Source organism: Aotus nancymaae, unplaced genomic scaffold (genome assembly GCF_030222135.1).
Source record: "Aotus nancymaae isolate 86718 unplaced genomic scaffold, 86718_ANA_hifiasm-v0.15.2.pri h1tg000029l, whole genome shotgun sequence".
Taxonomy (NCBI): domain Eukaryota; kingdom Metazoa; phylum Chordata; class Mammalia; order Primates; family Aotidae; genus Aotus; species Aotus nancymaae.
This window is the reverse complement of record NW_026988442.1, coordinates 8,736,859-8,752,255: the sequence shown is the minus strand read 5'-3', so window position 1 is coordinate 8,752,255 and position 15,397 is coordinate 8,736,859. Positions and strand designations below refer to the sequence as shown.

Here is a 15,397-nt window from a genome sequence, read left to right as displayed (position 1 = left end):
GGAGTTCAAGACCAGGCTGGCCAACATAGGGAAACTCTGTCTCTACTAAAAGTACAAAACTTAGCCAAGCATGGTGACATGTGCCTGTAGTTCCAGCTACTTGGGAGGCTAAAGTGGAAGGATCGCTTGAGCTGGGAGTCTGAGGTTGCAGTGAACTGGAATCATGCCACTGCACTTCAGCCTGGGTAACAGAGTGAGACTCCGTCTCAAAAAAAAAAAAAAAAATGGTCAATGCAGCAGTGGCTCATGCCTATAATCATAGCATTTTAGGAGGCCAAGGCAAAAGGATCACTTGAGACGAAGAGTTCAAGACCAGCCTAGGCAACATAATGAGATTCCCCCAATCTCTACAAAAAATTTAAGAAAAAAAAATTTTAAATCAATATAGTATCTTATTGCACAGATTGCAGTATATTTTAAAAGATTTATTCTGTTTCTTGTGTCACCTCCATTTCCCAGGGCTTCCAGCTCTGGTTGAGCTATGCCCTAGACCATTGAGTGGCCTAGATTGTGCTCACGGTAGGTGTCCCTTCATCCCTTCAGAGGACAACACAGGGACATACGTCCTAAACCAGGGAGGGATTCAGTGATGACTCATGAAAATCGGGACAGGGTGCAGTTATACACTAGGTAAGCTGCTGTTTTCTTTTTCCTTTCCTCTCTTGTGTTGCCTACAGTTAACTCAGGCACTTTTTTTTCTGTCTTCAGGAAACCTGTGGACCTAGTATACTTAACAATCACATCCAGTGTAGATCTGCTCTGGTGCCAATTCTAACCAAACCAAAAAAAACATTTATGAGACAATTGGGGAAATTCAAGCAGTAACTGAATATTATTAGATGATAACTAAAGAATTAGTGTCACTCTTTAAATTGGGTAATAGTATTATATTTATGTTAAGAATCTTTATCTCTTAGTGATACATACTTAAGTAATTGCATTTGAAATGATATGTCTCAGATTTGCTTTAAAATAATTCATTTGCAATGGGTGGGTATAGACCAGTGGTTCTTCACTGGGGGTGATTTCCCCCCCAAAGGTCATTTAGCAATGTTTGGAGATGCTTTTGGTCATCAAAATTGGGAGTTTGCTACTGACATCTAACAATTAGAGGCCAGGGATATTGTTAAATGTCCTACAGTGCACACAACAGACCCACATAACAGAGAATTTTCTGTTTCTTTGTTAGTATGTCATCAGTGTGAGGTTGAGAAAATATATATGCAGCATATATTTTGTTAAAAAGAAGCCCTCACCAGTCTCTGTGACAAACTCTCCACTCTGTGTAGAGCACTGTTTTTCCAGCTGAGTCTGGATAGGAAGCCCTGCTTGTCATTTAGCCTATGGGTGTACTGGTGCTGGGTTGGCAGGCCTTTGCTTAAGTACTACCCTGGTACCTCAAGGTTCACTTTCAACCCCAGTCCCAGTTGCCTCTGAACTTGAGGTGTTTCTTTTTTTTCCTTTTCTTTTTTTTTTTTTTTTTTGAGACAGTTACCCAGGTTGGAGTGCAATGGCGCGATCTCGGCTCACTGCAACCTCCGCCTCCTGGGTTCCAGCAATTCTCCTGCCGCAGCCTCCCGAGTAGCTGGGACTACAGGCATGCGCCACCATGCCCAGCTAATTTTTGTATTTTTAGTAGAGACAGGGTTTCACCATGTTGACCAGGATGGTCTCGGTCTCTTGACCTCGTGATCCACCCGCCTCGGCCTCCCAAAGTACTGGGATTATAGGCATGAGCCACCGTGCCCAGCCTTTTTTTTTTTTTTTTGAGACAGAGTCTTGCTCTGTCACCCAGGCTGGAGTGCAATGGCACAATCTCAGCTCACTGCAACTTTTGCCTCCTGAGTTCAAGCAGTTCTTCTGCCTCAGCCTCCTGAGTAGCTGGGATTACAGGCACATGCCCCCACGTCCAGCTAATGTTTTGTATTTTTAGTAGAGATGGAGTTTCACCATGTTGGTCAGGGTGGTCTTGAACTCCTGACCTCATGATTCGCCCGCCTCGGCCTCCCAAAGTGCTAGGATTACAGGCGTGAGCCACCACCAGCTTGAGATGTTTCTAGGCCCAAACTGGTAAAACTAGTACTTAGTTTTCAGCCAGAGGCACTTTGGCTCTGTTTGATCTCTTGGGCAGTCGAGTCACATTTGTTTTGTCTTCCAGAAATTTCTCAGAGTTTCTCATCTGCATATGCCACCCTTTCCTGCCTTTCAGATATGCTGTTGATTCCTTAGTATTTTTATATTTCTTCTGCCATGTCAATGTGCTTTGGGGGAAGACGAAGAAGTAAATTTATGAATTTAGTCCAGTGTCTTAAGCCAGATGTGTCTAACTTTCTTATGATACTTGATATACTGTCCCCTGTATTTGGAATTTAATAAAGACATATTTAGTGATAAATTACTATTTTCTTGTTGTCGTTATTGTTCATTGGCTCAACATAATCCATTGTTTGTTTTGTACCTGTTATGTGTGAGACCCTATGCTAGGTTTTAGGTGTACAGTGGGAGCGAAGCAGACAGACATGTAATCCTTGCCGTTGTGGAATTTATGGTATAAAGAAGGGACACTCATTAGTCAAATATATAATTATAAAATGTGAGAGGTATTATCAAAGAAAGTAATAGGGTCATTCATTGCCTTATAAAAACAGTACAGGAAATAGCTTTTTTTTTTTTTTTTTTTTTTTTTGAGACAGAGTCTCACTCTGTTGCCCAGGCTGTAGTACAGTGGCATAATCTCCACTCACTGCAAGCTCCGCCTCCCAGATTCAAGTTATTCTCCTGCCTCAGCCTCCTAAGTAGCTGGGATTACAGGCGCATGCCACACGCCTGGCTAATTTTTTTTGTATTTTTAATAGAGATGGGGCTTCACCATGTTGGCCAAGCTGGTCTCGAACTCCTGACCTTATGATCTGCCCACCTCAGCCTTCCAAAGTGCTGGGATTACAGGCATGAGCCGCCATATCCGGCCATAACAGCTAAAATTGAGTACATAATGTGTGCTAGTTACTGTGCCAACAACTTTACATGGGTGTTCTCATTTAATATGCAGAATAACTTATTTCAGAAATAAGGAAACTGAGGCTTATGATTTTAATTGAAAATTAGGAAGTCAGAGAAGACCTGTGTGGGAAAACTGACCCTTAAAATGAGAACCAGATGAGTATTAGGAGATAGCCAAGCAAAGAACACAGGGAGGTTGTGTAAAACAGAAGGAATAACGTGTCCAAAGACCTGAGGATGAATGAACTCAGCATGGAAGGATGCCAGTGGCTGAAGTTGAGTGAGCAAGGAAAGAGTGCAAAAGATAGGGCAGGTAGAGGCTAAATTTAGGAGGTTGTTAGAGTTCAGAATAAGGAGATTAGATTTCATTCTAAGGCATGAGAAACTGTTGGAGGGTTTTACGTAAGAGCAGGACACAACCTGATTTGCTTTCTTAGAGATCACTCTGCTTTGTAGAGAATGGATTGGCAGGGAACAAAGGCTTACTGTGATCCGGGTGAGAGAGGATGGAGGTTGGGACTATGCTGGTGGCAATAAAAAAATGCAAAAAATAATAATAAGGCAGACAGATTTGAGATTTTAGATATATCTCTATATTACTTGCAGCTGGGCTAGATATAGAAGATAAGTATGAGGAAGAAATCAAGGGGGTTTCCACATTTCTTACTTGAGCAACAGGGTAGATGGGAGTACTAGCTACTGAATGGTGAGGGAAAGGTTTTAGACACAGAAAGCTTGTGTTGCCTATGAAATTTAAAGTGGAAGTGGCAAATAGGCCGTTGAGAGTCTGGAACTCAGAAAAGAGGTCTGACCAAGAAGAGCAACTATGGGAATTACTAGCATGGCATTTGTATTTACAGTCATCTCTGATCAGATCAACTAGATACAGAGAAGAGTGCCAAGGACAGAGCCCTGAGGAAGTCCCATATTTAGAGATCTGGTGTTGGAAGAGGAGCAGATAGTGAGGGAAACAGAGATGGAGCAGGCAAGAGACAGAAAGAAAATCAGAGCAGTGCTTTGTTGCGGAAAGCTAAGGGAGGAAAGTACTTCAGAGAGGAAGGAGTGATCAGCCAGTCTGAATGCTCTTTTTTTGTTTTGTTTTGTTTTGTTTTTTCTTTACGTTCTGCAGTACATGTGCAGATCTTGCAGGATTGTTACATAGGTATACACATGCCATGGTGGTTTGCTGCCTCCATCCCCCGCATCACCTATGTTAGATATTTCTCCAAATGTTATCCCTCCCGTAGCCCCCACCCCCCAACAGACCCCAGTGTGTGATGTTCCCCTCTCTGTGTCCATGTGGTCTCATTGTTCAGCACCTACTTAGGAGTGAGAATATGTGGTGTTTGGTTTTCTGTTCTTGCGTCAATTTGCTGAGAATGATGGTTTCCAGGTTCATCCATGTCCCTGCAAAGGACAGGAACTCATCCTTTTTTATGGCTACATAGTATTCCATGGTGTATATGTGCCACATTTTCTTTATCCAGTCTATCATTGATGGACATTTGGGTTGGTTCCAAGTCTTTGCTATTGTAAACAGTGCTGCACTGAACATACATGTGTGTGTGTCTTTATAATAGAATGATTTTTAATCCTTTGGGTATATACCCAGTAATGAGATTGCTGGGTCAAATGATATTTGTATTTCTAGATCCTTGAGGAATTGCCACACTGTCTTCCACAATGGTTGAACTAATTTACACTCCCACCAGCCATGTAAAAGTGTTCCTATTTCTCCACATCCTCTCCAGCATCTGTTGTCTCCAGATTTTTTAATGATTGCCATTCTAACTGGCGTGAGATTAAGATGAGAGCCACATACCACAGTATATTTGAAACTTACCATTAACAAAGAAGCATGGTGTAATGTCTTCCATCTCTTTAAAAACAACAACAACAACAAAAAACAGCTATCTACCTCACATCTCCCTCCATCTGTCACTCCTTTCTTCTGCATCCCTTAATGTTAAAAGCCCCAACGAAAGGACCCCGTGTCTCACTTTGTCCTTCTTTTCCTTTTTTCTTTCTTTCTTTCTTTCTTTTTTTTTTTTTTTTTTTTTTTTGAGACAAAGTTTCACTCTTATTGCCCAGGCTGGAGTGCAATGGCACAATCTTGGCTCACTGCAACTTCTGCCTCCCAGATTCAAGCGATTCTCCTACCTCAGCCTCCCAAGCAGCTGGGATTACAGGCATGAGCCACCACGCCCAGCTAATTTTGTATTTTTAGTAGAGATGGGGTTTCTCCATGTTGGTCAGGCTGGTCTCAAACTCCTGACCTCAGGTGATCCACCCACCTTGGCCTCCCAAAGTGCTGGGATTACAGGTGCAAACCACTGTGCCTGGCCCACTTTATCCTTTTTCTATCTTTATTTCACTCCATTTAGGCTTTCTTACCCAGTATTCATCCGAAACCACTCTTGGAAAGGTCCAGTAGCCACCGTCTTACCAAATCTGGTTTCACTTTCTGTCTCATCCTACTTAAATCTGTAGGCAGCAGTTGATTGAATTGATTACTCCCTCCGTGAAAAAATCTGCTCTTGGCTTCCATGACAGTACATTCTTAAATTAACCTTTCCTCTCATGGCTGCTGCCTATGGATCAGTTTAGCTGATCTTTTAAGAGAATGTAAATCCAGTTATATCTCTTCTCTGTTCAAAGCCCTCTAATGACATAGTGTTTCACATCACACTCAGAATTAAATCCAAGTCATTACAATGGACTCTCAAGTCCTAAATCTGTTGGCTCTTGCTCACTTCTCTCGCATCTTACATTGAATTGGCCTTTGTGCTGTGTCTTGAACCCGCCAAGCTCCTAAGAGCTACCATGCTGGCTGTTCCCTGTGCCTAGAAAGCTCTTCACCCAGATCTTTGCATGGTTCACTTCATATTATTTAGGGCTCTGCTCATAGAGCCCTCTGGTCTTCCTCAGAGACCTTCCCAAACCACTCTATCAATGTTCCCCAACTTGTCACTTTCTCCCTACCCTGCTTTTTATTCCTCATAGCACTTGTCCCTGCCTGAAATTAAGTACTGACTTGTTCATGAACAGTGTCCTCCTTCCTCCACATAGAATGTAAGCTTTCTGTCACTTGTCTGCTTGAATACATCTGTGCTCCCAGTGTCTCAAACAATGGCATGCAATTGCTGGTCCACAAATATTTTAATGAATGCTGTTAAAAGGTTGAATCAGATGAGGATGGGAATGTTCCTGTTGAATTTGGCAATATGCCATTTGTTGGTGTTCTGGCTGAGCAGTTTAAACAGAGCACTGTGGGTGGGAGTCAGAGCAAATAGATTAAAGAGAACCTGGAGGTAAGGAATTAGATGACAAATTAGACAACTGTGTGGAAGGGAAGACAAATTAGACAAGTGTGTGGAAGAGAAGGGAGATGTGAGGCTGGTGGTGGCTGGGGGAAGGTAAATGAGGTCAAGGAGACAAGTCTTTGAGGTGTCAGCAGTGGATGTAATCCAGAGCACACGTGACAGGATTGACCTTGACATGGGAGGGACTTCTCTTCCTTTTAGCAGATAGGAAAATGGTGAAGATAGTTTCCAAGCCACTCTGATGGTATAGTTCATGGAGTGGAGTCAGGGGTAAGCGTAGAGGAGGATGAGTCAGAGCCTGGCCAGCTGCATGAGAAACAAGGTTAGGTATTGGGTGAAAGGGAGCCAGGCCCTGTGGAATGAGGTGGGGCTGCCATGTCTCCAAGCCAGATGTTGCCATGGTTGGGGTCCTGGCAAAACGGTGACTAAGGGAGCAGGGTGTGTAAAGAGGAAGAAAGAAGCACCCAGAAGTTTTTGTTACATGGTGGCTGAGGATCTAATAATGTCTCCTTGTTTTATTTTATTTTTGTTTGTCTGATCTCGAATTCCTGGCTTCAAGCAGTCCTTCCATCTCAGCCTCCCAAAGTGCTAGGATAGGCATGAGCCACCACACCTGTGACACACCTTGTTTGTTTGTTTGTTTTGAGACAGGGTCGTGCTCTGTTGCCCAGGCTGGAGTGCAGTGTCACAGTCCCAGCTCACTGCAATCTCCGGCTCTTGGGCTCAAGCTCTCCTCCTACCTCAGTCTTCTGAGTAGCTGGGACTACAGGCATATACCACCACACCCACCCTTAGTAGAGATAGGGTTTTACCATGTTGATCAGGCTTGACTGGAATACCTTAACTCAAGCAGTCCACCTGCTTTGTCCTCCTAAAATGCTAGGATTACAGGCGTGAACCATTGCGCCCTACCTGTCCCTTTGTTTTAATCAGGAACAATGTTCTCTGTTCCAGGAAACCATTTAGGCTTATGATAGGAAAACTCTCTTTTTACCTTCCTCTCCCATCTTCCTCTAGTTGGAGCCCATTGAGAGCTGAGAGAGAGTACAATGTTGGCCCTGCATACCTAGCTTGCCATTAGGATTGTATGTGTTCATCCCTCCAAATATTGGAGTACTTTTTATGTGCTAAGTACTGATTTAGGCTCAAAGGATATATCAGTGAGTAAAACAAAGTATCTGCCTTTAAAGAGCTTTTATTCTAATGCAGGGAGACAAAGTAAATAAATGTACGACAGTCAGAAATGGGGTGGGCATGTCATCCTGGGCCCCATGCTCTCTTCCCACCTCACCTCAATAGCCCTGGCATGGCAGTGGGAGATGCACACTCAGACTTTCTTCTCTGTTTCCGTGCTCTGCCATCCATAGAAGGACTGAATGAGCTCTTCCTCTTCAAGGTGTTCCCCTGAATGACTGACTTAAGCCCTCCATTGCACAACACAGTAATGACTTGTTCTGTTCTCTTGGTTTCAGATGAGACGCCAATTATTGCAGTGATGGTGGCCCTGTCCTCTCTGCTAGTGATCGTGTTTATAATCATAGTTTTGTACATGTTAAGGTGAGCCTACTAACACTTCACATTCTTTTAGATTCTGTTTTAATACCCCAGTGTCTCAGTGAACCCACACAGTCCAGAAGACAGTAGTAAATAGACAATGAATAGGATAGAGGGGGAATGACCTATGATGGTGGTAAAATTGAAGTTCTACTTAGAAATAGTTTAAAAGCTCTACATAGTCTTTTTTAAGTACTAAGCCCTCCCTTTTTCTTTCTCTGTCCAAGCCAGTCCCCCAACTCCAGTGCACCCTAAAGCACAGGATGGTAGTTTGGAGGTTGCGGTAAGAAGCCTCAGTCTGTTATTAGTGACGAGTGTTTCAGGATCTTTAGGTCTAGTTCTGTTGAAGCAACCCCTAAAAGGGCCCCTGTAAGGTTACATGTTCAACAAAAGCCTACTTTGTTTCTAATTGGGGCTTTGTCCCCAAACTTTTCTGGGACCCCTGGCCCTGGCATGCTGAACTGAGCCATGTAAGTTGTGAGTTACAGGATCCCTCTTTCTGACCTTCTTTCAGGGTCCTCTAGACATTACCACTCAAGCAGAAGCAAGGAAGAGGAACCTAAGGTTTAGCCCTGCCTTATCTTTGGCCTAACCTGTTCTGTGCTCCCTCTGTTCTTCTGCAGGGATAAAGAGAGGGGAATCGTGTGCCCTCTATAATTTGTCATGTGTCTCCATCATTCTGCTGGAGACTTGTGGCCAGAAATGTGTCCACCTAATCCAAAGCTCTGGGCTTCTCACTGGGACTCCCAGGCTACACTGAGGAAATACCAGGATTTTTGTTTGATATATATTGTCTGTCTTCCCCAACTGTATTCCACTCACTTACCTTCTCTCCACCTGGTGCTCTCTAGTGAGCCACATGAGCCTGAATATACTGTTGGGGTTCCCTGATTGGGTCCCAGTGTCCTGAGGGTAAGCAGGAGTATCCTGAGGTACTCGGTCACCCCAGCATGCTGCTGTCTCTAAAAAAAACCCAATTATTTGTAAAGGAGATTTAGAAAGGCTGAATTGAGAAGCAGGAATACAGAGCCAGTGATTTGCCTCTCCCACCTCTGTGCTTAGTTCTTCACTGTGATCATTTTCTCATTAGGTTTAAGAAATACAAGCAAGCTGGGAGCCATTCCAATTCTTTCCGCTTATCCAACGGCCGCACTGAGGATGTGGGTAAGGCATTCCTTAATGTCATGAGAACCTTCACAAGGAAGGAAATCAAGAAATTAGTAGTTTCTCCATCCTTTTAAAAGAATAAGACAATAAAAAGAGAAAAAAAATTTTTTTGAAGAGAACAGTCCTAGTTCCTACAGGCTTAGTCCATGAGGTAGAATCCCCAGTTTGGCCTCCAGAAAAGGGGCTAGGTCCTTAGGGAACCTGACTGACCTTCTCCTTTGTGTATTTCAGAGCCGCAGAGTGTGCCACTTCTGGCCAGATCCCCAAGCACCAACAGGAAGTACCCACCCCTGCCTGTGGACAAGCTGGAAGAGGAAATTAATCGAAGAATGGCAGACGACAATAAGCTCTTCAGGGAGGAATTCAACGTGAGTATTTTGTTGAGGCTGATGTATCATCAGGGAAGAAGGCAGACCTAAGGTCTGATCTTTCAGACCTTTGAGTCGTGAAGTAAAAAGTGGGCTTTTAATGTTTAAGAGGTGAGAAGTGAAGTTTATCTGACTTTCTGTATAATTATGGATGGGATAGGAAGTGAGATTTGCCTCACCTCCCTAATCTACCCACTCATTCATTCATTCATCATCACATCTCTTCTTTTGTTTAGTAAATGCTTGGCAAGCATCTAATATGTGTCAGGTAGTAGTATAGTTACCAGGGATATAATGAAATATAGTATACCAGGGATATAATCCAATCCCTATTCTCAAGGAACTCACTGTCCAGAAGGGAAACCTCACAAACAGGAACAAAAATAGCTATGTAAGTTCAAACAGCAAAACAGCACATAAAGGACTGGTGCATATTTGTAGGCACCCATATTAAGAGGTTGCCTTTTTGAGTCTAGAGCACAGCTGTTAGAGTGTTTAAAGTAGACAGTAGGATAGATTAGTGTGAGAAATGAAGGCCATGGGAGACTACAGAGCACAGGTCTTATCTTGAGTATTTAGATTCATGTTTTTTTTAATTCCCACAAAGAAGCAGAATATGTTTGTAAACCACCAGTCAGTGATCCTAGCCTACCAGTCCTGATCCCAGATCAGAAGAGCTTCCTTGAATAATGATTTTTTTTTTTGAGACAGAGTCTCACTCTGTCACCAAGCTGGAGTGCAGTGGCGTGATTTCAGCTCACTGCAACCTCTGCCTCCCGGGTTTAAGTGATTCTCCTGCCTCAGCCTCCCGAGTAGCTGGGACTACAGGCATGTGCCACCATGCCCAGCTGATTTTTATATTTTTACTAGAGACAGGGTTTCACCATGTTGGCCAGGATGGTCTCAATCTCTTGACCTCATGATTCAGCCTCCCAAAGTGCTGGGATTACAGGCATGAGCCACTGTACCTGGCTGAATAAATGATGTTTTAATTGATACCTAATTTAGGCACTGGAAAATAGCAGGAGCAAATTGTCAGGAGTAAGTGTGTTGAGGGAGTGCACATCCAAAACATTTAAGGACTGTGTGCAGCTAAAGGGCAGAGCTTCAAAGGAGGATCAGAGGTGAAACTGAAAGAAGGCTGGCCAGACCATAGACCTTGTAGATTGTCATGAGAGAATTGGCAAGCCATAGGCCAGCCAGATTTACATCTTGAAAAAATGACTCTGGCTTATATTATGTAGAATAGCCCATGGGCAGACCAGAATAGTTGTGGGGAATACAGTTAGGGGTTGCAGATGTTAATATCAGAAGTGCTGGTAGATTGACCTAAAGTGATCATGATTAGGGAGTGGGGAATGGATTTAAGGACATAGAGGAGCAGTTCCAGAGTTGGTAGATACATCAGCTGGGGCCTTGCTAAACTGTCCGTTTCCTTCACACCTTTCCACTAAGCCATGTGTCAGCTTTGCATTATAGGCTGGCTCTTTTTTTCCCCGCTGATAAAAAAAAGAGCCAGCCTACAATGCAAAGCTGACACATGGCTTAGTGGAAACTTCTCTTGTCACATGCTCCTTCTTAAACCAGTCACGAGCAAGGGAGAAATAAGGTTACTATGGCTGACTTGAGACCAGTCCAGATTATTCCTGGGTCGAGGCTAGGCACGCTGGCTCACACCTATAATCCCAACACTGAGAGGCTGAGGCAGGCAGATCGCTTGAGCATATGAGTTTGAAACCAGCCTGAGCAACATGGTGAAACCCCATCTCTACCAAAAAAAAAAAAATACGAATACAAAAATTAACTGATCATAATGGTGCATGCCTATAGCCTCACCACTTGGGAGCTGAGGTGGGAGTACTGCTTGAACCCAGCGGGTGGAGGTTGCAGTGAGTCAGGATCACACCACTGCACCCCAGCCTGGACAATAGAGCCAGACCCTGCCTGAAAAAAAAATTTTTTTTTAAATATTCCTGGGTTATGTGGGATATGGACAGACAACCTCATAGAATAGGAGCTCTGGTAAAGGTGGAATGGTTATTAGGTTGGTGGGTCACCATTCATATCTGTTCCACGATGGAAGGGCTTGGGGGAGTGGTGAGTGATGTCAGGTTTGCATTTTGAGAAAATCACTAACTACAATATAGAGAATAGATAGAAGGGAGAGGCAGGAGTTTTAGTGGGAGACCATTTACCAGGCAAGAGTTAACAGAATAGCTTGGACCCCTTTTTGGGGCAATTGGAAAAATAGCACCATTTAATGTTCATTATTGATTGATAATATTTACCAAATCCCGCCAGGCATAGTGTCTTATGCCTATAATCCCAGCACTTTGGAAGGCCGAGGTGGGTGGATCACCTGAAGTCAGAAGTTCAAAACCAGCCTGCCTAACATGGCGAAACCCCTGTCTCTTCTAAAAATACAAAAATTAGCCAAGTGTGTTGCCAGGTGCCTGTAATCCTAGCTACTCGGGAGGCTGAGGCTGAGGTGGGAGAATTGCTTGAACCTGGGCGGCAGAGGTTGCAGTGAGCTGAGATCACGCCATTGCATTCCAGCCTGGTGACAAGAGCAAAACTCCATCTCAAAAAAAAAAAAAAATCAAAAAATTTACCACATTCCACAAGACAGCACCCCAGCCTCAGTACCATAGCTGGATCTGTGCTAGGCATTACACTGTTTTGTAATCTATAATACCAACTGCTTCTGGGTGATAGGGTATGTGATCCCATTCCTATGCTTTTTCTGTCAAATGAGTTCTTTTTTTTTCCCTAACATTAAATTTACGTAAGATGAAACAAGTTCTTTGTTTGAGGTAATATTCCCTGAGACCCCATGATAAAGCATTTCAGTAAATCCCTGGATGGTGATGGTATTTCTGGAGGCATGATAGGTAAATTCAGATAGATATTGTGATGAGAGCCATTTGCTGTGCTACCATGGTAACCGTATTCACAAGCTCATTGGCCCAGCACTAGGGTAGCAAGGGAAAGGGCTGACCATTATCACCTGGGTTTCTAGCAATGAGTGCCATCTGGTGAGCATTCACATGGAATATAAATATTTCTTGTCTTGTTCTAGTTATTCACTACCCTGTGATTGGTTTAGATCCTGATCTCCAGTAAGATAAATAGTGTTTGCTTGAAGTCCTCTTCAGTAGGAGAATTTCTCTTTTATACTCATTCAAAGCCATCACTTAAGTAGGGACCCCATAGCATTCTACTTCCAGCATGGGCCAGCATGTTTCACCAAGTAGTTTATATACCAGGCCAGACTTTTTTCTTCTTCAGTTAACTGTTGATGTCAATAGGAAGTCAGAGTATCTATTGAGGCAGTGAGTTGTGTGGTAGGCATTTTATAGTGATCACTTCCAGCTGATAGTGGGATTCTGCAGGGCATGTCCAAATCTATGGCTGATTGGATCACATAATACCTAGTATACAAGGCTGGGTACAATAGCTCACACCTGTAATCCCAGCATTTTGGGAGGCCAAGGCAGGCAGATCACTTGAGGTCAGGAGTTCGAGACCAGCCTGGCCAAGATGTGAAACCCCCATCTCTACTAAAAATATAAAAATTAGTTGAGCATGGTAGCAGATGCCTGTAATCCCAGCTACTCAGGAGGCTAAGGCAGCAGAATCACTTGAACCCAGAAGGCAGAGGTTACAGCGCACCAAGACCATGCCATTGCACTCCAACCTGGGCAACAAGAACAAAACAGTCACACACACACACAAAAAAAACCACCTAGTTTATGATGGGGAGTTGAAGTCATTTAGATACCTGTGTCTGTGATCAGGCTTACAGTCGCCACCTTAGAGCCCAGTACTAGGCTCGGAGCATGGTTTTATCCCCATATTTTAGGATTTTTCATTACGATTCTTCTGTTTACCTTACTACAAACACTTTAGAGCTCCATACAGTCTACCAGAGCTTATTTTTCTGTGGCCTGTGTCTACAGGAGCACCTTCACTCAATAAATTGGTCAGAGGCTAGGCACACAGTGGCCCATGCCTGTAATCCTAGCACTTTGGGAGATGAGGCAGGCAGATCGCTTTGAGTCCAGGAGCTCGAGACCAGCCTGGGCAACATGGCAAAACTCTGTCTCTACAAAAAATTAGTTGGGCTTGTGGTGTGTACCCATAGTTCCAGCTACTCCAGAGGGTGAGGTGGTAGTATCACTTGAGCCTAGGAGTTTGAGGCTGCAGTGAGCTGTGATTGCACCACTGCACTGCAACTTGTATGACAGAGCGAGACCTTGTCTCCAGATAGATAGATAGGTAGGTAGATTGATTGATTAGATAGATTACATCAAGAGATCATAGTTGGATGCAAACATAAGGTATTTGCTGTCTCCAAAACTTAAAATGGCCCAGCAAGCATTGCTCCTCTTTGTTAGCAGGAGAGGGGTGGTGGGGCAAGGAGCAGCAAGTTGTCCTTTATATTGGAGGAAATATCCTGATGTGCTGCAGGCCTTTGACTTTCAGAAAATTTAGCTGAAGTGGCAGGCCACTATACTTTTATGTCTGACATAGACATCTAAGATATATAACTTCCTGCTCTTCCATGTCTCACATTGATGTCATTAGCATAGTTGTCAGAGTGATATCCCGTGAAATAGACAAAATCTTGATGAATCAGATCACAACACAGAAAGATCAAGATAATTTATCACTGAGGCTGTTCCTGCCATGAGCAAGAAAAATGCTTCAAGTAGTCCACACAACTTAAAAAGAATATACACTTGCCCCTAGCAATAGTCTGGGTACCATGGGTTATGTGTTAATCTGCAGGAAGTAGAGTACGTCTGGAAACGCAACTGCAACTGTAGCACTTAAGATCTTGCGGTTTACATGGAGACTTAGCCTTTTGGTAAAGAGATCACTGCTCTGGGAGCTTACATTTGCTCTTTCTGTAATGGTTCTTATCCAGTGGGCTAGGGAATCAGTGTGTCTTTGGGCATCACCTAGCAGCCAATGTTATTGAAAATCGAGGTGGCACAGAGGAGGGCTGGCCAACTTCACAGAGCCTGGGGCAACTTGTTTCTCTCTCTCCCTTTTGGAGAGACAGACAGATAGATAGGCCCAGACAGACAGATAGAGAGGCCTAGACAGACAGACAGATAAGGTAAGATAAATAGATTAGATAGATAGATTAGATAGATTAATAGGTAGCTCCTAATGTGAAGCCACCTCAGGCCAAAACTTCCATCACCTGGCCTGCAAAGCCTCTGTTCTAACTAGCATATCTTAGTGACATTTTGAGTTCCCAGGAATTAGTCACCTCAAGGCCAGACCCCAGCAGACCCCAAAAGATGCATTTTCCTTTACCTAGTACAGTTATCAAGGTAAATGTTTGCAGATTGTTAGGAAAAGATGAGAAGGGAAGTTTATAGCATATGTGTGTTAATGCACTATGGCAGGGTTCCTCCTTACAGATGCCTGACCTCCCCCTTACTGAAGGGTTCTGGATCTGTGAAATGAGTTGGATGAGGGGGCCTTCTCTCTAGTATGGTTGTCTAGTAGGCTGCCTAAACTGACCTGGAAAGCTACCTTCCATTTTCATTACTGGGAGCTTCACAATGAATTATTCACAGCCATAAACATCTGATCTTGGTCTCCAGCAGTCTTTCTAGCTCACTTAAATCAAGAACTCCATTTTGAAGCAGTCCCTTCCACTAGCATCTCACTCTTCTGAGGACAGCCAAAAAAGTACTTCTGAAAGATTCCAGTGCTTTCTTCACCAATGTACAGCCTCAGCAAGGCATGTGTTATGGATCTCACTTAGATCAAGAATCCCATTTTGAAGCAGTCCCTTCCATCTAGCATCTCATTCTGATGAGGACAGCCAGGAAAACACTTCTGAAAGATTCCAGTGCTTTCATCATCAATGTACAGCCTCAGCAAAGCATGTGTTGTGGATCCCATCAAGGGCATACCGAAGGTGTCAGTGGAAGGCTGAGCCTTTGGAGTCCATGTACCACTCTG

The 15,397-nt window shown here is 43.6% G+C and overlaps 1 protein-coding gene across 4 annotated transcripts in view; it reads left to right on the top strand.

Moving 5' to 3' along the window:
• Positions 1 to 15,397, top strand: part of PTPRA (protein tyrosine phosphatase receptor type A) — a 176,380-nt gene that overhangs the window by 119,547 nt on the left and 41,436 nt on the right. For all 4 annotated transcript variants that reach the window (XM_012455335.3, XM_012455334.3, XM_064382278.1 and 1 more), the window contains 3 exons: positions 7,796 to 7,880; positions 8,968 to 9,041; positions 9,276 to 9,412. In XM_012455335.3, coding sequence (XP_012310758.1) covers positions 7,796 to 7,880; positions 8,968 to 9,041; positions 9,276 to 9,412 — 296 coding nt within the window. The remainder of the gene's footprint in view (positions 1 to 7,795; positions 7,881 to 8,967; positions 9,042 to 9,275; positions 9,413 to 15,397) is intronic.